The sequence below is a fragment of the Rhinolophus ferrumequinum genome, chromosome 18 (genome assembly GCF_004115265.2).
Source record: "Rhinolophus ferrumequinum isolate MPI-CBG mRhiFer1 chromosome 18, mRhiFer1_v1.p, whole genome shotgun sequence".
NCBI lineage: Eukaryota > Metazoa > Chordata > Mammalia > Chiroptera > Rhinolophidae > Rhinolophus > Rhinolophus ferrumequinum.
The window spans coordinates 48,010,538-48,033,113 of record NC_046301.1 but is presented as its reverse complement, the minus strand read 5'-3'; the positions used below and the strand labels follow the sequence as shown (position 1 = coordinate 48,033,113).

The 22,576-nt window shown below is 56.3% G+C and overlaps 2 protein-coding genes across 10 annotated transcripts; one reads left to right on the top strand and one right to left on the bottom strand.

Annotated features, from left to right (window-relative positions):
• Positions 1 to 39: 39 nt before the first annotated feature.
• Positions 40 to 15,342, top strand: CC2D1A (coiled-coil and C2 domain containing 1A). 6 transcript variants are annotated; one of them, XM_033134712.1, is made up of 29 exons: positions 40 to 317; positions 1,654 to 1,789; positions 2,737 to 2,846; positions 2,939 to 3,004; positions 3,263 to 3,397; positions 3,486 to 3,753; positions 7,288 to 7,412; positions 7,738 to 7,810; positions 7,982 to 8,053; positions 8,147 to 8,277; positions 8,376 to 8,448; positions 9,095 to 9,228; positions 9,604 to 9,715; positions 9,797 to 9,969; positions 10,664 to 10,786; positions 10,873 to 10,931; positions 11,023 to 11,139; positions 12,277 to 12,350; positions 12,427 to 12,485; positions 12,604 to 12,655; positions 12,741 to 12,840; positions 12,927 to 13,017; positions 13,318 to 13,455; positions 13,547 to 13,611; positions 14,169 to 14,232; positions 14,321 to 14,447; positions 14,523 to 14,599; positions 14,681 to 14,728; positions 14,826 to 15,342. In XM_033134712.1, the coding sequence occupies exons 1-29, from the start codon at positions 258 to 260 to the stop codon at positions 14,898 to 14,900; spliced, it is 2,937 nt and encodes a 978-aa protein (XP_032990603.1). In that variant the 5' UTR covers positions 40 to 257; the 3' UTR covers positions 14,901 to 15,342. The 6 variants fall into 6 exon arrangements, with proteins under 6 accessions (XP_032990603.1, XP_032990606.1, XP_032990605.1 ...); XM_033134715.1 differs by having other exon boundaries at positions 41 to 317; positions 13,550 to 13,611; positions 14,809 to 15,342; XM_033134714.1 differs by having other exon boundaries at positions 41 to 317; positions 14,809 to 15,342.
• A 460-nt stretch (positions 15,343 to 15,802) lies between these two features.
• PODNL1 (podocan like 1) lies at positions 15,803 to 20,954 on the bottom strand. Of its 4 annotated transcripts, XM_033134556.1 has the most exons (10): positions 20,663 to 20,954; positions 20,307 to 20,531; positions 19,652 to 19,745; positions 19,295 to 19,359; positions 19,056 to 19,165; positions 18,670 to 18,826; positions 18,302 to 18,417; positions 17,177 to 17,834; positions 16,342 to 16,490; positions 15,803 to 16,206 (listed from the first exon to the last, which is right to left on the bottom strand). In XM_033134556.1, exons 1-10 carry the CDS (start codon positions 20,663 to 20,665, stop codon positions 16,056 to 16,058), a joined length of 1,728 nt encoding a protein of 575 aa, XP_032990447.1. In that variant the 5' UTR covers positions 20,666 to 20,954; the 3' UTR covers positions 15,803 to 16,055. The 4 variants fall into 4 exon arrangements, with proteins under 4 accessions (XP_032990447.1, XP_032990446.1, XP_032990444.1 ...); XM_033134555.1 differs by having other exon boundaries at positions 19,056 to 19,359; positions 20,307 to 20,528; positions 20,692 to 20,825; XM_033134553.1 differs by having other exon boundaries at positions 19,056 to 19,359; positions 20,663 to 20,818.
• Between the last annotated feature and the right edge of the window lie 1,622 nt (positions 20,955 to 22,576).

Here is a 22,576-nt window from a genome sequence, read left to right as displayed (position 1 = left end):
ACTGCCTGCCGGGAGTTGTAGTTTCAGTGCGGCGGGCCCGGCAAGTCCAGTGGCCTCGCTCCGGTGCCGCCGCCCGCGAGCTACGAGGCGGAAGTAGGGCGGCCTCCCCAGGGACCGAGGACGCGGGGTTGCCGGTCGCGGGGCGCCGGCGAGGGGTGCAGGGCTCCTGAAGGGCGCGTGCGCGGCGATAGGGCTCCGGGGAGGAGAAAGGGCAAGGCCCAGCGAGGGGCCGGTGGTCCAGGCATCTTGTCTGGAAGATGCACAAGAGGAAGGGAATCCCGGGACCCCCGGGCCGAGGCGCGGCCGCCGCCCGCCAGGTGAGTCTGTATTCTCCCACTCAACCCCACCCCCGGCCCCGCCGAGGGAACCCAACCCACTCCTGTCACACATTCAGGGGAGGGCCCCACCCCCTAGGGGAACCAGATCTCCACCCCCAGGTAAGCCCCGGCCCCCGCCCCCAAGGTAAGGTTCGACCCCGATGTGCGGCCTACTGGCCTTGGCTCCCCAGCTCCTAGCGCCCCGCCCCAGGTTCAGGGCCACCTGTTGCCGCAGCAGCTCCAGTCGGGGAGGGGAAGGCCTCAACCTGGACTAGGCAGGACAGTTATTGCTTCCTTGGACTTAAGCACACTTTGAACCCTCGGATCAGCCAGGCCAAGTCTTTTTTTATCCCCATTGTACAGATGAAGACACTGAGGCCCAGAGAGGTGATGACACCTGCTCAAGGTCATAGGAATTAACAGCTTGATCAGAGCTAAGTGCAAATCCAGAGCTGCTGCCATGAGCCCGTAGGACAGTGGCGGGACCTCTTCTATGTCCCCCATTTCCTCTGCCCCAGGCACCGTAACAGTTTGATTTTTCACAGCTTTGATGGAAGGAGCTTAGTGCCCAGGTGTTAGAGTCTGGCCAGCCTGAGGTTCTCTCCTATCCTCTACACATTGGATACTTGGCCTCACAGCTCACAGCCTCAGTTTCTTCATCTGTGGAGCAGAGGCCCTAAGAGTCGCTATGTCACAGGACAGTTGTGAAAATTCATTGGGATAGTTTAGCACTAGATATGTTACTATCACCGTCATTACCATTATAAGTAGCCATACATAATTGCCAATATTTGGCCATTTTTGACCCAAAGAAAGGGCAATTTTGTATAGTTCAATCTAATATTGTCACATCATGATGGGTCATTAACCTGGATAGGATAGGAAGACAGGTCTGTTACATGGCAAAAATCCCACTTTCAAGGTCTCTGTTACTGTCAGGGCTTTTATTTGCTCTTGATGCCCCCAACCTTCTTGCATGGCCCTCTCTGCTGAGGATGCTGGGAGGAAAAGCCCAGGTGTGCAGAGTGGCTGTGCTTTGGGCAGGGTGTGTGGCCTGCTTTCCCCACTGTACTTGGCTAGCCGTGCATCACGGGTGCGGGCTGAGTCTTCCTACCTGCCCTTTGTCCCATGTTGATCTATGTCAGAGGGCCTGGCCCATCTTGGGACACCTGTTGCATTTTGGGCCTGTTCCAGCCTTCTGGCACTCGCAGGGAAGTGGCTTTCCCCAGGAGGCCTGGGTTCTCTTCATCCTGAGGGGACTCTGGGTCCATCGTGGCTGCCTCAGGCAAGGTGGGGCGCATTCTTTGGTCTGACTGGACCCTTGCTGTTCCCGCAGCTGGGCCTACTGGTTGATTTCTCCTCGGATGGCCTGATGATCCCCGAGGATGGAGTTAACAATGAGGAACTGGAGGCCGAGTTCTTGGCTTTGGTGGGGGGCCAGCCCCAAGCCCTGGAGAAGCTCAAAGGCAAAGGTAAGACTCAAACCACCCTTAGAACATTTCCTCAGCTCCCGTTATGGGCAGGATTCAGAGCTAGGCGCTGGGGAGATGGGGAAAGGAGACAGAAAAGGTCCCTGCCCTCCTGGAATCCACAGTCTGGGGTAAAGGTTAAGTGATCAACTCTGGACCCAGAGTGAGGGTTCGAATCCCAACTTCACCTTTTACTGGCTGTGATTTGAGCCCCAGCACCTGTGAGGGCCTCAGTTTCCCCATCTGTAAAATGGAAATAAACCACCCTTACATCCAGGAATTAATCTTCTAGTGTTCGTAAAATGCTTCAAACAGGACCTGGTTAGTTGTCCAACCTGCTCTCCTGTGATCAGGCCTGGGATAGGTAAGCACAGAGTGACGGGAGAGACTTGTGAGCTGGGGCAGGATTTCTGGAGGAGGCACCCATGATGGGTAGTCCCATGTGAAGAATTGGGGAGCGCTTCTGGGAGGGGTCACAGCATATGCAAAGGCCCTGGGAGACATGGCAGGAGACAGAGGACTCTGCAGTAGTCAAGTGGGGCGGGGGCCCAGAGGGCAAACAGAACCTTTACACTTTTTGGCCAATACAGTTGATCCTTATTATTCACAGATTCCGTATTTGTGAATTCACCTACTGGCTAAAATTTATTTGTAACTCCAAATACATGCAACTCAATACACGGCAATGCTTTTGCAGTCCATCTTGGACATGCACAGAGCCATAAAAGGTTTGAGTCACCCAACTTGCCCAGAGTTTGAACCCGGACTTGATAAGGAAGGGATGAGGCTGGCGAGGTCGTCTGGTAGCAGGGGTACCATGGAAGGGCCGGGATGGGGACATACTGCCCCACTCCCTGTTACACTATTCTTTGGGACTGTGGGTGACTGGGACAGGCGGCTGGGGACTCTTGAAGGATGTTGGTCCATCAGGTGCCTCCCCCTGCCACCAGGTCCACTGCCCATGGAGGCCATTGAGAAGATGGCCAGTTTGTGCATGAAAGACCTGGATGAGGATGAGGGGACAGATGAAGAGGATGTGGAGGCTGATGATGACCTGCTGGTGAGCGTCCAGGGTGGGGCAGGGGGCATTCCAATGGATGCTGCCCCATCCATTGGGCCCTCACACAGGCCCCCGGCCTTGTGTCCCTGCAGGCCGAATTAAATGAGGTCCTTGGGGAGGAACAGAAGGCTTTGGAGCCCCACCCTCCTGTGGCCCAGGTATAACTCTCACAGCCCTGCTCCCTACAGCCCAGGGTTCAAGGCCTTCCCTTGCCCTTCTCAGTCTTGTGACCTCAGGCAGGTGACTGGACACCTCAGAGCCCCAGTTCCCCGGTAGGGAAAGGGGGTGATAAACTCTACGCCACCAGAATGGAGGCAACTGGCCCAGGTTTGACATGCCTGGTGTGCAGTAGACTGTCAGGGAGGGCCAAGTTGGGTCACCACCCACCCACACCATTCCCCTGGCCCCTCCTGCAGTCGAAGGCCACAGCCCTCAGCCCAGGGGTGGAGGCCACCTTGCAGGAGAGGCTGGCTCTTTACCAGACAGCGATTGAAAGTGCTAAGCAAGCTGGAGATGGCGCCAAGATACGGCGCTATGACCGGGGACTTAAGGTGAGCAGTCAGACGGGAGGGTGCTGGGACCCAATAACCGCACTCAGCTCTGGGCTTTTCCGAAACCCACATTTACACTTTCTCCCAGACACTTGAAAACCTGCTGGCCTCCGTCCGAAAGGGCAATGCCATTGATGAAGAGGACATCCCACCACCTGTTGCCATAGGGAAGGGCCCAGCGGCCACACCCAGCCACACCCCTGTACTTATCCCGCCAGCCTCTGTGAACCTGCTGGCTCCAGAACCCAGGGTCACAGTGAACCTGCTGGCTCCAGAACCCAGGGTCACAGTGGAGGGTCCTCCTCCTACTGTCCCAGCCTCATCCCTGGGCTTGGCGAAGCCCCAGCCGCCCCCAGGTAGGCCAAGGGCAGGGCTGGGCTGACAGGATGTTGGGGGATGTATTCATCAGTTGGCCTCTCTGGGGGGGTACAGGTCCTGTACTGATGACACCCCTCCCCTTCCCAGGTCGGCATGCCCCCGGAATTCATTATTAATATCTTCTTTTTTGTGGTGGTAAAATATATATATAATGTCACGTTTGCCATTGTAACCATTTTTCAGTGTGCATTTGAGTGGCATTTAGTATATTCAATGTTGTGCAACTGTGACCTCCATTTCCCAGACTTCACCCCAAACAGAAACTCTGTCCTCATTAAATACCAATTCCCCATCCCTGTCCCCCAGCCCATCGTAATGGATTTTAGTTACAAATGTATTTGTCCTTTTGTGTCTTGTGTCTGGCTTCCTAAACTTAGCATAACATTGCAACCTGTGTCAGAATTCCATTCCTTTTTTTTTTTTTTTTTTTAAGATTTTGTTGGAGAAGGGGAACAGTGTGTTTTTCCCAGGACCCATCAGCTCCAACTCATGTTGTTGTCCTTCAGTCTTAGTTGTGGAGGGCGCAGCTCAGCTCCAAGTCCAGTCGCCGTTTTCAATCTTTAGTTGCAGGGGGTGCAGCCCACCATCCCATGTGGGAATTGAACCGGCAACCCTGTTGTTAAGATCACAGGCTCTAAGCAACTGAGCCTTCCAGCCGCCCACCGGGAGTTCTGTGGCAGCTCAGCTCAAATTGTTGTCTTCAAACTAGTTGCGGAGGGCACAGCTCACTGGCCCATGTGCGAATCGAACCGGCAACCCCGCTGCTCAGAGCTCGCATTCTAACCAACTGAGCCATCTGGCTGCCCCTCTATTCCTTTTTAGGGCTGAGTAACGTTCCCAGATACAGAGTTTTAAATGAATAATTTTCAAGCTGTCAGGCTTGCCTGTCTTTTTTCTCCTAAAACTCACCTGGCGGGAGGACGCATCTACCCAGAGGTTTACCTTCCTAACCTCCCCCTCTTTGGTCACCCTCCTCCCACTGTAGAAAAGGAGTACCCACCCCTCTCCCTTCTAGAATCTGAACTCTGGGCTCTGCTCCAGGGGCAAACGCTACCAGGTGGGAACCAATGAGATGACATAAAAGGCTGGTCTGGGGTTGAGAACGTAGACACTGGATCTCTAAATCCTTCTGCAGCCAGCCTGGTCTGGAAGCCCTTGATTTTGGCAAAGTTCAAGAAGGACTGTTGGAGGGCGCAGCTCAGCTCCAAGTCCAGTCGCCGTTTTCAATCTTTAGTTGCAGGGGGTGCAGCCCACCATCCCATGTGGGAATTGAACCGGCAACCCTGTTGTTAAGATCACAGGCTCTAAGCAACTGAGCCTTCCAGCCGCCCTGGAATTCTTGGCCACCTGAAATTCTTGGCCAAAATCACCCCAAATTTTTCATGCTGGCATTTTTGGCATATAACTTGTCAAGGATACAGAGAATTGTGTGACATCGTAATAACAAGACTCCGTCTCTTCCTATCTGTTAGTGTGAAGCAGGTTTCTCTAGACTTTAAAAAAGGAAAAAAGAAAATAGGAAAGAAATAAACAGGGAAATAGCTACATGTGAGGAAGTTGACCCAGCCTCCACCACGTGGTCTTGAGGGGCTGCCCACCCACCCACTTGGCCCCGCGCTCATGCATGGGAGCCTTCTGCGGTTCCCCTTTGGTCTTAGCCTGGGCTGTGGCCACGCGGTTTCGCTCCATCTGCTCTTCCAGAAAGAGGTGCCTTGCCGATAAAATTTTACTCTTGCTATGTAAAAGTTATTTATCAGAAAGCTTGAGATATTTAGGCTTTGCTCAATTACGTACTAAATGTAATTGTTACAATAATTCAACCCAGAAGAAAACTTTTTAACAATGAGGCTTGCAATGACAGGAGATACCATGTTTCCCCAAAATTAACACCTAGCCGGACCATCAGCTCTAATGCGTCTTTGGAGCAAAAATTAATATAAGACCGGGTATAATATAATATAATATAATATAATATAATATAATATAATACAATACTGGGTCTTCTATTAATTTTTGCTCCAAAAGATGCATTAGAGCTGATGGTCCAGCTAGATCTTATTTTCAGGGAAACATGGTAAAACCAATCAAATGTCAAGGTGTTTTATGTCAACCTATATACACCTTCTCAGGCAAATACCCCTAAACGTACAGCAGTGGGTCCAGTTGTCAGTCTGAAAAAGTACAACGCAGGCCGTTTCCCAGGTGTTTCTAGGATTTATGGACAGAGGGTAGTGTATCCATTTTGCTTTTCTTTTCATACCAAAAATGGTACTTATTACTTTCAATTTAGAGATACTCCTTCTGAAAATGTGTTATGTATATTATTTGCAACTAACTAACATACTGTTTAAAAAGCAGTTTAATCCTGTTTCCCAACTTTGCTGATAGACCACATAAATGTATTTTGGTTACAAATGTATGATAGGGTGGTCAAAAAAAGGCTTTCAAGTGCTCACATAGATCATGTTAGGATAAAATTCTGTGGGGGATGTGGATAGAAATAAGAGGAGAAGATGATGTGAAATTCCCAACTGCTAAAAGTGAACCCTGGGAAATATTTTACAAGTAAATGTTGGTATATTCTCAAAAGAATTGAAAGCAGGGACACAAAGAGATATTTGTACACCCATGTCCATAGCAGCATTATTCACAGTAACCAAAATGTAGAAGTGACCCAGGTGTCTATTAATGAATGAATGGATAAACAAAATAGTATATCTATACAATGGAATATTATTCAGCCTTAAAAAGGAAGGACATTCTGACACCTGTCACAGTGTGGATGAGCCTTGAGGATGCTGTACTAGATGAAATAAACCAGTCACAAAAGAACAAATACTGTATGATTTCACCTAACTTGAGGTCCCTAGAGAGTCACATTCATAAACAGAAAGTAGAATGGTGGTGCCAGGGGCTGGGGGAGGCGGGGTAGGTAGTCAGTGTTTAATGGGGACAGAGTTTCAATTTGGGAAGATGAAAAATGTTCTATTTATGGATGATGGTGATGGCTGCACAACAATGTGAATACTACCTAATGCCACTAAACTGAATATTAAAAATGGTTAATATGGTGACTTTTACTTTACGTATTTTGCCATATTTAAAAAAAATTAAAAGTGAGTGTTGATGAGTTTCCAATTACCATGGTAGTTAAAATACATTAGATTTATAAGAGTGATGTGATGGTTTTCTTTTTCGAATGTTAATATTTGCAAGACACTAGAATGACAACCTTGGCCACTTTTGAAACTTAAGATGAGAAATTTTAGATGTCAACTTGAAAATGCATAAGGGTACATAAATTTTCCAAAAAATTTTTGGGGGGCAAAACAACAGAGGCTCTGGAGCTTCCCAAGCCTGAGTTGAGTCCCCACCACACAGTCTTCAGGCTGTGTGACCTTGGGGAGACAGCATCCCCTCTCTGAGCCTTAATTGTTGCATCTATAAAATGGGATTAAGAGCAGTCTCTGTTGTGAGAATAGAAATGGTTTGTACACTGTTTCCCTTCCCAGGTCCCTGCAGCACTGGCCCCCTGGCACAGTTGCAGAGCCGCCAACGCGAGTACAAGCTGGCTGCCCTCCATGCCAAGCAGCAGGGAGATACCTCTGCTGCCACCAGACACTTCCGTGTGGCCAAGGTGTGTCTAGACTGATGGACAGGGTTGGATGGAGAGGAAAGGATGCTTCCAGCATTGCATGATGACAGTGAATATGGGCTGTAGAGTCAGACCTAAATTTGAATCCTGGCATGGTCACTCCCTAGGTCTCATTTGCTGTACCTCTTGAAGCCTCAGTTTATCTCTTCTGTGAAATGGACCTAAGTGTTAGAAGAGGCTTGAGCAAGATGGTGCAAAGGAAAGGGCAGAGGTGGGAGTTGTCTGTCACATGGCAGGGCATGGAGGCTCCTCACAGGGTCCTGGCTCCAGCTGCAGCCTCTTCCCCTGATCTCCTTCCTTCTCACAGAGCTTTGATGCTGTCCTGGAGGCCCTGAGCCGGGGGGAGCCTGTGGACCTGTCCCGCTTGCCCCCTCCACCTGGTGAGGACTCCACTTACCCATCCTCCAGGACTTTTGGAGGCTTCCACTGACTTCTTCCTGATGCTGACACCCCCTTTGGTCAGGCCTGGGGACTCGCTCAGGCCACACCAGCCTGGGAGTGGGGGTGGCCATAAGCATGCCCCTCAATGCACTGGACTTCTCTGTCCCCAGATCAGCTGCCCCCAGACTCAACATCACCACTACCACAGCCTATGACTCCTGCCACAGTGCCCTCCATGCCAGGTAGGCTCCTGGGGCTCTTAATGGGCAGGCTGGGGCAAGACAGTCTCCCCTTCCAAGATTCTTAACCCTGACCCCCACCCTTGTCTGGCCCAGAGGTTCCCCCACCCCCACGGACTCTCCTGGAGGCCCTAGAGCAGCGAATGGAGCGATACCACGTGGCCGCAGCCCAGGCTAAGACCAAAGGGGACCAGCGGAAGGCTCGTATGCATGAGCGCATTGTCAAGGTGTGTGGGGGCCAAGTGGGTATGTGGGGGCCAAATGGGTGGGTGGGCAGCCCCTGAAGATTATGCCCAGGGAGCTCGAACACCTGTGTCCCCCACAGCAATACCAAGACGCCATACGAGCCCACAAGGCTGGCCGAGCTGTGGATGTGACTGAGCTGCCAGTACCCCCAGGTAGGCCCTGCGCCTCCCCCACCCCTCCCGCCTCTGAGCCTTTGCAGGTGCTATTCCTTCTAACTACAGGGTCAGGGAGCTGATTGCTACATGTTTAGGAGTTCTGTAAGCTACAATGGGTAGCTTTAAATCAGTCACAGTGGGAGTGTTTACGCCATGGAAATTGGCAAACACTGAAAATCAGGGGGTTTTATTTGAAGAGGCTGTTGACCAGCCCACTGCTATCTACTCCCTCCATTTCTTTGTTTGACTTCTCCTTCCTACTCATCAGCTCTCAGCTTTACAGATACCTACTCAGTCTCCCATCAACCCCGGCAGTGGGTCGGAGGTCTCGTCTGGGTTTTCAGAGTTTCCTGTGCATTCCCACTGGGAGCAATGATTTCTCTGTACTTTGGTCCCCTGAAAGTCCTCCCAGGCCCAGGACCACCCCTTATGCCCCGCAGAGCATCGTAGAGTTTGGTCAAGGCCTGGGGTCAGGTGAGAGGAGCCAAGAGACAGGAGGGAGATTTGGTCTGGTGTGCCTGCTTTGTCCTGCATTTAAAGTGGGTTCGAAGGTCCAAGGCTCTTTTAGAGGGAGAGGAAACCACGTCTCCACCATAATGCTGTGGGTCTCTCCCTCCTGACTGGGCCCCAACTGGCCGCACAGGCTTTCCCCCCATCCAGGGCCTGGAGGCCTCCGAGCCCACCCAGCCGAGCCTGGTGGGGGTCCTGGAAACTGCCATGAAGTTGGCCAACCAGGATGAAGGCCCAGAGGATGAAGAGGATGAAGAGCCTAAGAAGGTCTGAGGGGCTGGGGGCAGGGCCTTGGGGTGAGGCAGGAAGTAGCTGTGAAGAAAAGCCTGACAGTTTGGGTCTTGAGCCAGAAAGAACCAGCCTCATGTCCCGGCCCTACCACTTCCTGGCTGTGTGGCCACTGGCAAGTTATTTTTTTCTCGGAGCCTCAGTCTCCTCATCTGTAAAGTAGGCATAGTCATAGTCCCTACCTCCCAGGGCTGTTGCAGAGATTTAATGAGAACGCAACTGTATGGGGTGCTCGGTGCTGAGGAAACAGAAACTAAGACGGTCACTGTTGTCAGCGTCAGGCCCTGACCATTTGAGGAGTGGCCTCATCACAGGTGCTGAGAATGCTCTGACTTTCTCTCCGTCCCTCAGCAGCCCAACAGCCCTGTGGCCCCCATGGCTCAGCCCAAGGCTCCAGCATCAAGGGCACCCCAGCCAGGATCCACCCCAGCAGCCAAAACAGCCCCCAAAGGCACATCCACCAGAGGTAGGTGCCCCATCCCGACCCTGGCTGCTGATCGCCTGGCCATGGACTGGGCAGCTTCTGCTGATGCCCCTGTGCCCACAGCCCAGCAGCAACTGACCTTCCTGGAGGGCCGAAAGAAGCAGCTCCTGCAGGCCGCATTGCGAGCCAAGCAGAAGAACGACATGGAGGGTGCCAAGATGCACCTGCGCCAGGCCAAGGGGCTGGAGCCCATGCTGGAGGCCTCACGTAACGGGCTGCCTGTGGACATCACCAAGGTGAACCCCTGGGGCCTGCTGGACCTCCCAGGCGCTTGCCCATTGGGCTCTGGCCACTTAGCAGCCATGTGACTTGGAGTATATTAGTCAGGGTGCAGGTTGAGCTGCTGTAACAAATAGGCCCCTCCCAAGACTGGATAAACACGACAGATTTTTATGTTTCTTGCATGTAACACTCAGGGTACTCTGGGCTTTGAAAGATAAAGCCCTCCAGAGCCCAGGTTCTTTAAGTGGATCACTGATCTGTCTGCATCCTGCCTGTGGGAAGCCATGAGGGAAAAAAAGAATGGGCAAGCAGTTTCCTGGAAAGGAAGTAACATGGAGTAGCCATCACGTCTGCTCACCTCCCATTGGCCAGAACTGAATAACGTGGCTGCACTGATCTGCAAGGGAGGCTGGAACATGTACTCTCTTGCGGGGCTGCTGTGTGCCCAGCCAGACTTCCACTACTAGGGAAGAGGGTATGGATCAGATTTGGGGGAAACAGTTAACAAGTTCTGCCATTTTGAGCAGGACTATCCACTTCTCTCTGAGTATCACTTTTCCCCTTGGGAAAGAAGAAAGAGCAGGGGCAGAGGACAGAGTGGTGGTCAGGGAAGGCCTCTCCAAGAAGGGGTGACACTTCTGCAAAGCCCTGGTGGATCTGCTCGTTGCTGACAAGCAGACCCCTCCCCATAAGCCTGGTCCTCCTTAGGTGCCACCTGCCCCTGTCAGCAAAGACGACTTCGCCCTGGTCCAGCGGCCTGGCCCTGGTCTATCTCAGGAGTCTGCCCGGCGCTATGGTGAACTCACCAAGCTCATAAGGCAGCAGCATGAGGTGAGGGGGTCCCCAGCCCGGGTCAGTAGGCCTCCCCCAGGTTCATGGCCCCCCAACTCTCCCTTCACTGTCTTCTACCTCCCTAGATGTGCTTGAACCACTCTAACCAGTTCACTCACCTGGGCAACATTGCTGAAACCAGCAAGTAAGTGCCCCCATGCCCACCTCTGCCAGATGTGTGCACCCCCAGCCCATCTCTGAGACCAGGGACCTGAGTAGGGCTCTCTTGCTGGCAGATTTGAGAAACTGGCAGAGGACTGTAAACGGAGCATGGAGACTCTGAAGCAGGCTTTCGCCCGAGGTCTCCCCACGCCCACTGCCCGCTTTGAGCAAAGAACTTTCAGTATCATCAAGTAAGGCCCCAATGGTCCCTGGCCCAGACACCGCGTTGAGGAGGGATTTGCCCTCCCCAGAAGCTGGCAGAGGACTTGCCTCTGGAAGAGAGTTTGGATGGGTGGTGGGAGTACAGCATGTGTAAGGGTCCTGAGGCAGGCATGCGGGGCGAGGGAAGGGGCGTTGACAGTGGCACATTTGGAAATGGGGAAGGTCTAGTAAGTGCGTCCCGGGCCTGCAGGATGGTGGTTGTTGGTCCTGCTCCACTTATGTCTTCCCACACCCTGGGGAGTTGGGATCATTTTTCCCACGTACAGATGAGGTTACGTACAGTCCCTGGGGTAACCTAGGATAGCCACCTAGGAAAGCCCACACCTGGCTCCCCCACGTCTGCATGGCCTGGCTCTCCATGACTTTCTCTCCACTCGTTGTCCCCACTTTGCTCGCCTCCTGCCACACAGGCCTCTTTCTGGCCCCTTGGATGCACCAAGCATGTTCCCACCTTAGGGCCTTTGCCCCAGTAGTTTCCCATCCCCAGGTCTCCATGTAGCAGCCCCTTCTTGACATCCAGAATCACCTATGATGTCACCTCCACTGAGACGCCCTCCCTGACCACCCTATCTAAAGCAACCCCTCCTGAGTACACTTCAATCTCCCCCTTATTTTAATTCTCTGCAGAGTTGCTTTGTTTTTTTCTGTTTATATGTTTACTGGTCATCTGTCTACTCAGCCAGCTCAGCCTCCAAGAGCACAGAGACAGGGTCTCTCTCATTTACTTCTGTTATCCCCAGCCAGGAGGCCACTGGATGGCATACAGTAGGTGCTTAAGTAATGTCAAATGAAGAGAAGGCCCCATAGCAGCTAGGGCACTGTCTGGCACATGGTAGGGGCTCCAGAAATACTGTTAAATGAAGGAAAGTTCCCACAGCGACAAGGCCACTGGCTGGTGCAAAGTAGATACTAAATAAATACGTGCAGACTGAAGAAAGGGCCCAAAAGTCAGCCAGTGGCAGAGCTGGACAGAGAACTCTAGTTTGTGGAGCCGAGACACCCCCAAAGGCCAGCATGGGGTTTGTTCCTTGCCCCCACCGAGGGAAAAGAAGGTGGGTAGGCAGTAGGGCTGAGGTGCCTCTCTCTCCCCACCTGCCCTCCGGAAGGATCTTCCCTGACCTCAGCAGCAATGACATGCTCCTGTTCATCGTGAAGGGCATCAACTTGCCCACGCCCCCAGGTGAGGGGGCACCAGGCAGGGGTCAGGGCTGTGGGGACCACCTCTCTGCCCAGCCCTGACCCTGGTTTGCCCACAGGGCTGTCCCCCGGTGACCTGGATGTCTTCGTTCGGTTCGACTTCCCCTATCCCAATGTGGTATGTGAAGAGCTGGAGGGAGATGGGCTCAAGCCCCATCAGGCTGGGGAACGGGTCAGGTAGGCGTCCCAGGCCAGGCCCCAGCCCCCGAGCTTTCATGTCTCCTGTCCGGTCCCAGGAAGAAGCTCAGAAAGACAAGACCAGCGTGATCAAGAACACAGACTCTCCTGGTGAGACATGGGCAGCAGGTACCCCCCACCCCCTACAGAAAGAACATGAGACCAGAGCCTGACCCCTCCTTCCTTCCCCGGGCAGAGTTCAAGGAGCAGTTCAAACTGTGCATCAATCGTAGCCACCGAGGCTTCCGAAGGGCTATCCAGACCAAAGGCATCAAGTTCGAAGTGGTCCACAAGGGGTGAGCTGGGCAGGGGGTAGGCATTATATGGGCTTGGGGAGTGGGAGCTGCCCTGGGCCAACCATCCTGTCCCCCCTCACACACAGGGGGCTGTTCAAAACTGACCGGGTCCTGGGCACAGCCCAGCTGAAGCTGGATGCCCTGGAGACAGCATGCGAGGTCCGGGAGATCCTTGAGGTGAGAGATGGACATTCATCTGAATGGTCCCGTATGGCTATGTCGCTCGGTAACATTATTCAAATGCCCCCTGCCCTGAGCCTCTCAAAGGTTGCCTCTGCTGACCCAGCCCCTCCCCTGGGAGTCTCAGACCTCCCCACTCCCAGCCCTAAATACTCCCAGCACCCTGCTCTATCATGATCACTTGGTGTCTCAGTCACATGCATGGACTTTTGGAAATCATGCTGGTTCTCCCGGATCCCAGCCCTGGGCCTCCAGCCACTGCCCGCTTTTCAATATCTTCCCTTCACGCCCCACCAGGTACTGGATGGTCGCCGGCCGACTGGGGGGAGGCTGGAGGTGATGGTCCGGATTCGAGAGCCACTGACAGCCCAGCAATTGGAGACAACGACTGAGAGGTGGCTGGTCATTGACCCTGTGCCAGCAGCTATGCCCACAGTGAGACCCCACCCACCCAGCAGCAACCCCAGGGAGGGAGGCTTGGTTCAAGGGGGCCAAGATTCATAAGACTGGTTCTTGTCCTTTGAAGCAGGTTGCTGGGCCTAAAGGGAAGGCTCCTCCTGTGCCTGCCCCTACGAGGGAGCCAGGAAACAGGTGAGTGGCTGGGCGAGGAAACCCCTCTTCACAGCTCAGCCCTTCCTAGATATTTTCCCATCAGGCACAAATTGGAACATGTCCTTTCCCTGCTTCCAGACCTTCTGTGACTCCCCTTCTCCTGGAGGATCCAGTTTAAACTCCTCAATTTGACCTTTAAGACCTTTTTTGATCTGACCACTGTCAATATACTCAGCCTTCTCTCTCTCCACTTGCTCCTGTTAGTTCATGGCCACACCTAGTTTTCACTGTCCTCTGGCCTTCTCTGCTACAATTCCCTGAGTACCTCTACTCTCACACTTGCTCTCTGCTCCTCTGCCCAACTCTGACTCCTGTGGGTCCCAAATTGGCTGTCGCCTCCTCCAGGAAATCCTCCCTGACTGCCTGGCATTGCAGTTGCCTGGGTGTACAGCCATCATCACCAGTAGGTTGTGGGCATAACAACATGGTCGTGGGCCTGGCTTGTCTCTGGCTCTTCCCCAGTGCCAGCGTGTCGAATTAATGGGGTCAAGGATGGGGGATGCTTGCAGTCCCTCATCCCTATCCCCACCCCTTAGATCCACCCGGCCCCTGCATAGCCTCAGTGTGCTGGCCTTCGACCAAGAGCGTCTAGAGCGGAAGGTGGGTGCCCACCCACTGGGCTAGTGGGCAGGATTGGGGGAGCTGCAGGCTCAGGCAGAGCCCTCACAGCCTCCTCTGTACCCCCCAGATCCTGTCCCTCAGGCAGGCACGGCGGCCAGTGCCCCCGGAGGTAGCCCAGCAGTACCAAGACATCATGCAACGCAGCCAGTGGCAGAGGGCACAGCTGGAGCAGGGGGGCCCGGGCATCCGGAGAGGTAGGGACTCGGGGACAGGCACATGGGGGAGGGGTGGTGGCAGTGGCCCCATCCTGATCCCCATCTCTCCCTCAGAATACATGGCCCAGCTGGAACGTCAGCTGCAGTTCTACACAGAGGCTGCCCGGCGCCTGGGCAATGATGGCAGCAGGGTGAGCTGGGCAAGGTCCGGGTGGGCACTGGGGGGCCAGGGCCGTCAGGGGCTGCCCACTGACCACCCATTGGACCCCCAGGAAGCTGCAAAGGAGGCACTCTATAGGCGGAACCTGGTTGAGAATGAGGTGAGCAGCTCAGGTGTTGGGGGAAGAGGGTAGGCAGCTGTGGTCATGGCCCCCCCTGATCCCAGCGGCCTCTTATACAGCTGCAGCGGCTTCGTAGGTGAGGGATCGATCGGGTTTGTGGCCCCTGGAGATCGGGGAGCAGGCCCGAGGCCCTGGTGCTGGGAGGAGCTGACACAGCTGCAGTCTCAGACCAGACAAGCAGACAATCAGCAGACAATCAGCTCTGGATGGATGCGTCCCCTGCTGGGCCCACCCAGCCTACCTGGAGCCTCCCTGGCAGTGGGCGTCAGGGAAGGTGCCTGCCCCTTGCCCAGGCCTGGCTTGGTGGGCCTGGGAGAGTCCCGTTTGCACAGCCCAGGGGTATCCAGCCCCTGGCCTGCCCCAGAGGTGGGAGGGTGGCTAGGACCAAGCCCCAAGGGCCCCTGCAAGCACTTTACTTCCTGTCCCTCCCTAGCCTTAACCCTGAAGCCCATCCATACCCCAAAGAAGCCTCTGAGGCCAGCCAGAGCCTGGCTGACTCCCCAGGGGGGTGCCCTGACCCCGCTGGGCCCTAGGGTTGACACATGGAATAAACAGCCAGGGCCACACCTGGCTCACTTGGTCCTGCTCACTCCGTCCTGGTCCTGCCTTTGTGTCTTGCTCTGGGTGGCTGGGCTGGATCTCCCCTCACACACACCCTCCCTAGGGTTAGTAGAAGGGGAGGTACCTATAAGAGGAGCATCGCTGTGAAAGACATGTTAGATGCACGTATGAAGTCCCGTGTGTCTGTCATCGGGTTTGTGACTTGCCTGGGGGCGCCTGCCGCTCTGTGCAGCTCTTTAGCTGGTGACCTTGGGCGTCTCTGGGTTTATACGCGCCCATACATGGTGGTGTTTGGTGACTCAAATGTGTCTCAGGGCCTTGAAATCCAGCCCTGCTTCTCACTGGCTGCAGGACCTGGGCCAAATTGCCTGACCCACTTAGCATCCTAGAGCCTCAGTTTCCTCTGCTGGACACAGGGATAGTGAGAGCCCCTCCCACCCCACAAGGTGAAGGGCACCTGGTCAGTAATGAGCGCTTGAAAGGGTTAGGCTTTATTGTTGCTGTCTCCATCTGTGGGCAGTGGTGATATGGCTGGCAGGGCTGGCATACCCTGTGTGTGAGCTGCGTGCCTCAGTCCCTCCCTGTGTGTGGAGGCGGTGCCCCAGCTTCCCAGCCATCACGGCTCCGGCGGCCTTGCCCTCAAGGCTTCGGAGACCAGCTTGAGGCCCCAGGTGGGTGCTATCTCCTTAGTCCAGGGCCCAGCAGAGCCCCAGGTGTCTGGACTGCTCTGCCGGGCCTCTCGGGCTCAGGGGCCCCATGCCCGGGGCCGACGTGGGGCCGTGGGTGGCAGCTGGACCAGGACCTGCTCTGGGTTACCCGTCGTGTCCACCACATGCAGGTGCAGGAGGCCCAGGAAGGCCTCGGGCGCAATGCTGGTCATGTGAAGCCTGTTGGCCCTGGATCAAGAGGTGGGCATGAGGGCAGGGGGTCACAACCATCCTGACCCCCTGGGCCTGCTGGGGTCGCCCACAGTCCACCAGGGCCCTCCCCTGCCCATCTGGACCCCACCCCCCCGGCTGTCCTCAGGGCACCTGAGGAAGAGGGCGCGCAGGCCAGGTGTGCTGAGGAAGGCTTCGGGGCCCACGTGGCTGATACGGTTGCTCTGCAGATGCAGCTCCTCCAGGGCCTCAGGCAGGTCGGGGGGCACGAAGGACAGCTCGTTGTGGCTGAGGTCCAGCACCTGGGCAGGTGGGCAGAGACGCCCCGGGCTGGCTGCTCGGCCAAGCCCCAAACCACTGTCCTCCGGGGCCTCCTCCCCTCCATACCCAGCCTAGTCCTTCTGCCCCCTCCCACCGTCTCTCTTCATGGCTGCCAAATTCCTCCCCTCAGCGGAGGTAAACTGAGTCCTTTCTGGGTCAGGCCCTGCTGTAGGTGCTGGGAGCACAGATTGGTCCCCCCCTGCTGTGGGAGATGTTGATTCAATTAGTCATTCAAAGGTGGCATTTCGTCTGAGTCCTCATACCCTTCTAACACTCTTCATCATTTACTTACAATTTTTATCGATTACTTTCTCCCTAAGCAGGGGGTTTGTGCCTGGGGCCAGGGCATCCCCAATGCCTAGAACAGCTCCTGGCACCCACAGATGCTCTAAACTCTGGAATCATCAGTGGTCAGAAGGAGCTAGAGGCCACGGTGTTCACTGAGGAGGTGCAGGGGTGTCTCGAAGGAGCAGGGGGCAGGGACAGCATAGCCAAAGGCCTGGAGGCTGGTGTGTCTCATCCATCCCAGGGTTCCCCCCACCCCCACAGGGGGCTGTTTGTGATATTATCTAAGGGCCTCCTGGAAGAGGAGCTGGGCAGGCAGGGGGATGGAGGGGCCATGGGGGCCTCCTATGGACAGTCATTGGCTAACCAGCCCACCCCTGACCTGGAGGGCCTGTAGCTCATGCCAGGTGCCAGGCCCAATGTCGCCCACACGAAGCCGGTTGTGTGCAAGGCTGAGCTCCCGCAGCTGGTCCAGGCCGGCCAGCGGCTCGGGCTCGAGAGCTCGCAGCTGGTTGCGCTGCAGTCGTAGGGTGTGCAGGCCGATGGGCAGGCCGCTGGGTAGCCGGGTCAGCTGGTTGCCAGTTAGGTCTAGGCTGCGTAGGGCACGCAGAGCGCGGAAGGCCCGGCGGTGCACTCGGGCACTGGCCAGGCGGTTGTAGGCCAGGTTGAGCTCGGCCAGGCCAGGTGTGGAGGTCAGGTCGCGGGCGCCCAGCACGGCCACCCGGTTGTGAGGCAGCACCAGAGAGCGCAGGCGGCGGGGCAGCGCCAGGGGCACGCGCTCCAACCCGTTGCCGTAGACGTGCAGCGTATGCAGGCCCCGCAGAGGCCTAAGCACCCCTGCAGGCAGCCCTGCCGCCCCCAGCGAGTTGTGCTGAAGCAGCAGGTAGCGCAGACCCCGCGCCCCACGCAGCCGGTCTGCTTCCACCTGACGGATGCGGTTCCGGCCCAGGTGCAGCACAGCCAGGGTGCGGGGCAGGCCGGCGGGCACCGCAGCCAGCTGATTGTGTGACAGGTCCAGGTACTCCAAACGGCGCAGCTTGCTGGTGAGACAGAAGGTCAGCGTGTGTCTGGGCATTCAGCATGGGGGACCAAGCGGATCTTGGGGGTGCAGGAGGGCCAAGGCGTGGTCCTGAGAGATGTTAGCTGGAAATTCCAACTTTGGGGTGGTGAACTGAGATATCTAAGTGGGAGGTAAACTTGGGATGATCAGGGCAGGTTCCAGCCTGAGGGTTAGATGTGAGGGTGACCAGGACAGAGTTCTGGATGCAGATCTGCATGTGATAGCTGTGACATTGTATAACATGATGGCGGTACAGGGTAGTCGGGAGTGAGGAAGGCTGCCAGGTGCTCAGGCAAGCCTGGCACACGGTAGGCACTCACCAAATGAGACTGTGGGCTCGGAGTCACACAGAGGAGAGGGACAGAGAGTGGGAGCCCCAGACTCTGAATTCTCATCCCAGACTGCCAACACAAAGCTGTACTTGTCCCACCCCGCCCCAGGCCCCACCTGAAGGTGGTGGCGTCCAGGCCGCTGTCCGTCAGCTGATTGTGCTGGAGGTAGAGCTCACGGAGGTGGGTCTGGCGGCTCAGGGCTCCTCGGGGCACCTTGGAGATGAGGTTGTTCTGGGAAAGGAGGAGTGAATGACACTAAGGGTCCAGGACAGAGGGCAGCAGGGAGGCAGGGAGCTGGCTTTAGCAAGGCTGCTCGCAGCACTTGTGACCAACTTGTGCCAGTGGAAGAGACTCGGAGAAAGATATTTCTAAGATATTTCTGACTGCTGGGATTCTGAGGAGGTAGAGGGGTCCCCCAGGAGAAAGGGTGAAAGAGGCTTGAGGAGGCAAGGCCAGGGGGGCCATGAGGCAAAGAAGGGGCACCTGTAGGTGGAGCCGCTCCAGAGAGGGCGGCAGGCTGGGCGGCAGGTAGCTGAGCTGGTTGTTGGAGAGGCTGAGGGTGGTGACGGCCTCAGAGCCGTGGAAGGCATCAGGGGGCAGGCCGGCGTTGCTCAGCTGGTTGTTGTGGAGGTACACGGACCTAAGGGGAGCCAGGCTCCGGCCACCAGCCTGCCCCTGGGCTCCCCAGCGCCCTCCACTCCCACCCTGCACACCAGCTCGCGGCTGCCTTCAGTGTGTGTGTGTGTTTCTCCAGACAGAGCATCCAGGACCCTGCCTCCCCCAGACCCCCAGGGCAGGCTCATGAGCCCCTCAGACTCCCATGACGGGGAATGACAGGCCTGGGGGGCCTGGGCTGGGTCAGGGGTTACCTGAGCGCCGGCTTCTCCCCAAAGGTGAGCGGAAAGATCTCTGTCACTTGGTTCGCAGCCAGATCTGCGACTCGCAGGGAACGGGGCAGAAACTGGGGGGCCACTGAGAGCTGTGGGAGCACAACGTACTGGTCCTGGCAGCCCCCTTCCAGCCCTGTGCTGTCCCCTCTGCACTCTGTGCTGTGTGATGCTGGCCAGGCCAGGTCTGGTCTGGGGTGGCGTTCGGGTGGGTACCTCACCTTGTTGTGGGCCACGTAGATGTGCTGCAGCTGGGTGAGGGACTCGAAGGCCTCGTCAGGCAGGCCTAGGAGTGGGGCAGGCGGTGAGGGCACCCCAGGCCTGGCAGGGGCGAGGGACAGGGGGACTCTGTGCTCCCAGCTGCCCAGGGCTCCTGGCCAGGGACTGGCAGAGGCTCCTCCAGGCGTCCCCCTCCCTGTCCACAAAAGCCACAGAGCCCCCCCCATTCCTAGTTTCCATCCTGCTCAGCAAAGGGCAGTTCTGGGAACTGCCACAGAGCTGCCCACAGACCCAGCCGGGGGAGGAAGAGGGCTGCTGGGACCATGCCGGGAGGGGCGGCCTCCTGTTGTCCCCCTCACCCTCAGAGGAGATGAGATTGTTGTGCAGGTTGAGGGTCCGTAGGTCGCTGAGACGTGACAGCTCATTGTAGGGGAGCTCCTGGAGCTGGTTGTTCTGGAGGTTGGAGGGCATTCACACCCCTGACCCTAATGAGCCTGAGTCCTTAACAAGTGACCCCAGCCCTGATTTTCAGCTCCCCATCACCCTAAACAAGAGAGCCCCAACATCCCTATCGCCCTCACAGTTGGTCCCAAATGCCCCATTACCCCATAATCAAAAAGACATCAATCCCAACACCCCATCTGCCCCTACTGTTAACCCTTGACATCCATCAACCTCACCCCAAACAACCCCGTAACCGCCAAGACATTGACGCCCACCCCATCACCCCCACAATTGATCCCAAGTGTTCTATCACTCTAACTCCAAACAACCCCATAACCATTAAGATGTTGACCCCTGGCACCCCCAAATCCTCAGCCTCTCCCACATCCAATATCTGTACCCCCACTTCCTCTCACCTCTGATATGCAGACCCCAACACTCACCAAACCCAAAACCTGCACACCCACCTTACCCTGCATGTGGACTCCACACCCCATCACCCTCCTCCCCAGCACTTTCCACACTCGTGCCCCCTGCATGCACCCTGCACCCCCCCCCCCACTACCCCACCTGCAGGGAGAGGTGCTGAGCAGCCCTGGTAATGTTGTTGGGGAACACCCGCAGGTCCAGGCCATCGCAGTCCACCATGTCGGCCCGGGGGCAGGAGCAGCGCGGGGGGCAGGCCCAGGGCAGGGGCTGTGAGCTCTCCCCCAGGTGGGGGAAGGCGGCGTCCTCCATGCCGGGGGCAGTTGGGGAGCCAGGAAGCAGTAGGAGCAGCAGCAGCAGGCTTAGCTGCTGGGAGTGGAGGGACTGGGTCAGGGTGTCGCCAGGTTGGGCACAGGGTCGCCATGGTGACAGAAGCATCCCCTAATGGGGTGTGGGGGTAGGCAGGCCCCACCCTCAGACCCTCCCCCGCCCCACCTCACCATAGCCAGCCCCAATTCTGCCGTCTTGCCTGAATTGCCGACCAGGGCTTCCTAATGGAAACCAGGCGGTCACCTCCTGGAGCCTCTGCCGTGGCTGCCACCGCCCCCCATCTCAGCACAGGCCACCCTCCCTGCAGCCTGCTCCCCCAGGAGCTCTAGAGAGCTGGCCTACCCCCTTCCCCGCCTTTGGGAGGGTGGGTGGGCTGCCGGATGGGGTGGTGAGGACAGTCCAACCCAGCCCGTCCCCTTGGTCCCCCACCCCCAGCTCTGCTTGCGTAACCTCAGCCAGCCTGGGCCAGGCCACGGGAGCAAGGAATGTTTGGGGGAAAGCTGAAATTCACCCTGTCTGGTATTTGGGCCAACCGCAGGAGTAGGGGTGGGGGCAGAGGAGTGGGGGATGCTTCAGCCGCAGGAGGGTCCCCAAGGAACTGGGGCTGGTGACGAGGGGTCAGGGCAGGCCTGGGCTTAGCCTGCCAGCCCAGACACTGTCTTGAGGGCTCTCAGCCAGGTCTACCATCTGGGCCCCTCCCCCTCTCCCCCTACCAGCTGGCCTCACTAGCAGCCAGACTCCCCCCACCCCAAATGGCCACAGCCGCCGCCCAAAAGGAAATTACACGTATGGAGGCACCAGCCTGGCGGTTAAGGATGTGCACTCAGCCTGCTTGGGCTTGAACCTAGGCTCAGCCACCTCCCTGGGCCTCGGTTTCCCATTCTGCAAAGTGAGGGAAAGGTTGTCTCACCTCCTGGGAGGGGTGTGAGGATTAAACGGGATAATGCCTATAAAGTGGGGAGACAGCATCCAACACATCCCAGCCCTTGATGCCAGGTGTGTGCCACCAGGTGAGGAAACCAGTCTCTGCCCCCAGTCTGATCCCTAAGACATGCCACTTACTGGTGAGGTGCCTTCAGCTAAGTCATTTTCCTTCCTGGACCTCAGCTTTCCCACACATAAAATGAAGATGACAGAAGACCCTTCCTCAAAGGGCTGTCACAGGGAAAACCCAGGTAGCAGACAGAACATTCTAAGAACGGCATCTGCCCCTCACAAGCACTCAGTGGCTGAGGCGGTGGGCTGCTCACAGGGTGTGAAGGAGGTTGGGATCTCCCGGAAGCAGAGCTTGAGACAAGGATTGTGTACGGTTATCTCAGAGAAAGCAGCTGTTAGGGGAGCAGGGAGGTGACAGAAGGAAGGAAGGGAGCAGTCCATAATCGATGAGTTATTGCTGGAGTTATCCACTTGCCAGTCTCAGAGCTCCAAATTCTGTGTCCCGGAGAACCCTTAGTCCTGGGCAGATTGGGGTGGTTGGTCACTCTTGTTATCAAGCAAGTTCCTGCCATAGGCAACGGGGGCTCAGTCCCGCAGGGGAACACCAGGAGATTACGTAACGCACATGGTCAGCGTCATCCACCTAAGGGGCAATGGACCTATGGTATTGAGCCTGCACCTCCCTCCATTAGCCACTTGCGAGGGTTTCCCTTAAGGGGCCTGAATTCCCCGGCACTTGGGTAGAACAGGCTCTGGCCCTGAAGAAAGATAGGTACCTGCTGGTGACGCCTGAAGGGGCATGGCTGGCCCCAGACAACACCTGCTACAGGAGGCTATGGGGTCCAGCCATGGGGAGATGACAATGAGGTACACCAGATGGGTGGGAAGAAGAGGGCAAGATATGGGAGGATGATGGAGAGAGAGGGTGTCTGTCCACAGAGGAGGAAACTTAGACCTAAAGGTGGTCATTTGTCCATGTTTCCCAGCACTGTGTGGCTTCATGGGAGGGAGGTCCCTTAGGGTCCCTCAGGGCTGCAACAGGAGACAGGTCTTCGCTTTGGCCAGAAGAGAACTACAGGCCCCACCCCAAGTTCTCCAGGTGAGACTGATGGCCATTAGTTTGAATATTGTGTAGCACAGTAATGGGG

Excerpts from the sequence above, each read along its gene's own strand:
- CC2D1A (XM_033134710.1), top strand. The coding sequence starts at position 258 with ATGCACAAGAGGAAGGGAATCCCGGGACCCCCGGGCCGAGGCGCGGCC. Across the intron at positions 8,278-8,375 it reads TGCATGAGCGCATTGTCAAG|CAATACCAAGACGCCATACG; the intron begins GTGTGTGGGGGC and ends TGTCCCCCACAG. Across the intron at positions 9,716-9,796 it reads CAAAGGCACATCCACCAGAG|CCCAGCAGCAACTGACCTTC; the intron begins GTAGGTGCCCCA and ends CTGTGCCCACAG.
- PODNL1 (XM_033134553.1), bottom strand. Across the intron at positions 19,746-20,306 it reads CTCAGCACCTCTCCCTGCAG|AACAACCAGCTCCAGGAGCT; the intron begins GTGGGGTAGTGG and ends TCCAACCTCCAG. Across the intron at positions 17,835-18,301 it reads CTGGACGCCACCACCTTCAG|CAAGCTGCGCCGTTTGGAGT; the intron begins GTGGGGCCTGGG and ends CTGTCTCACCAG.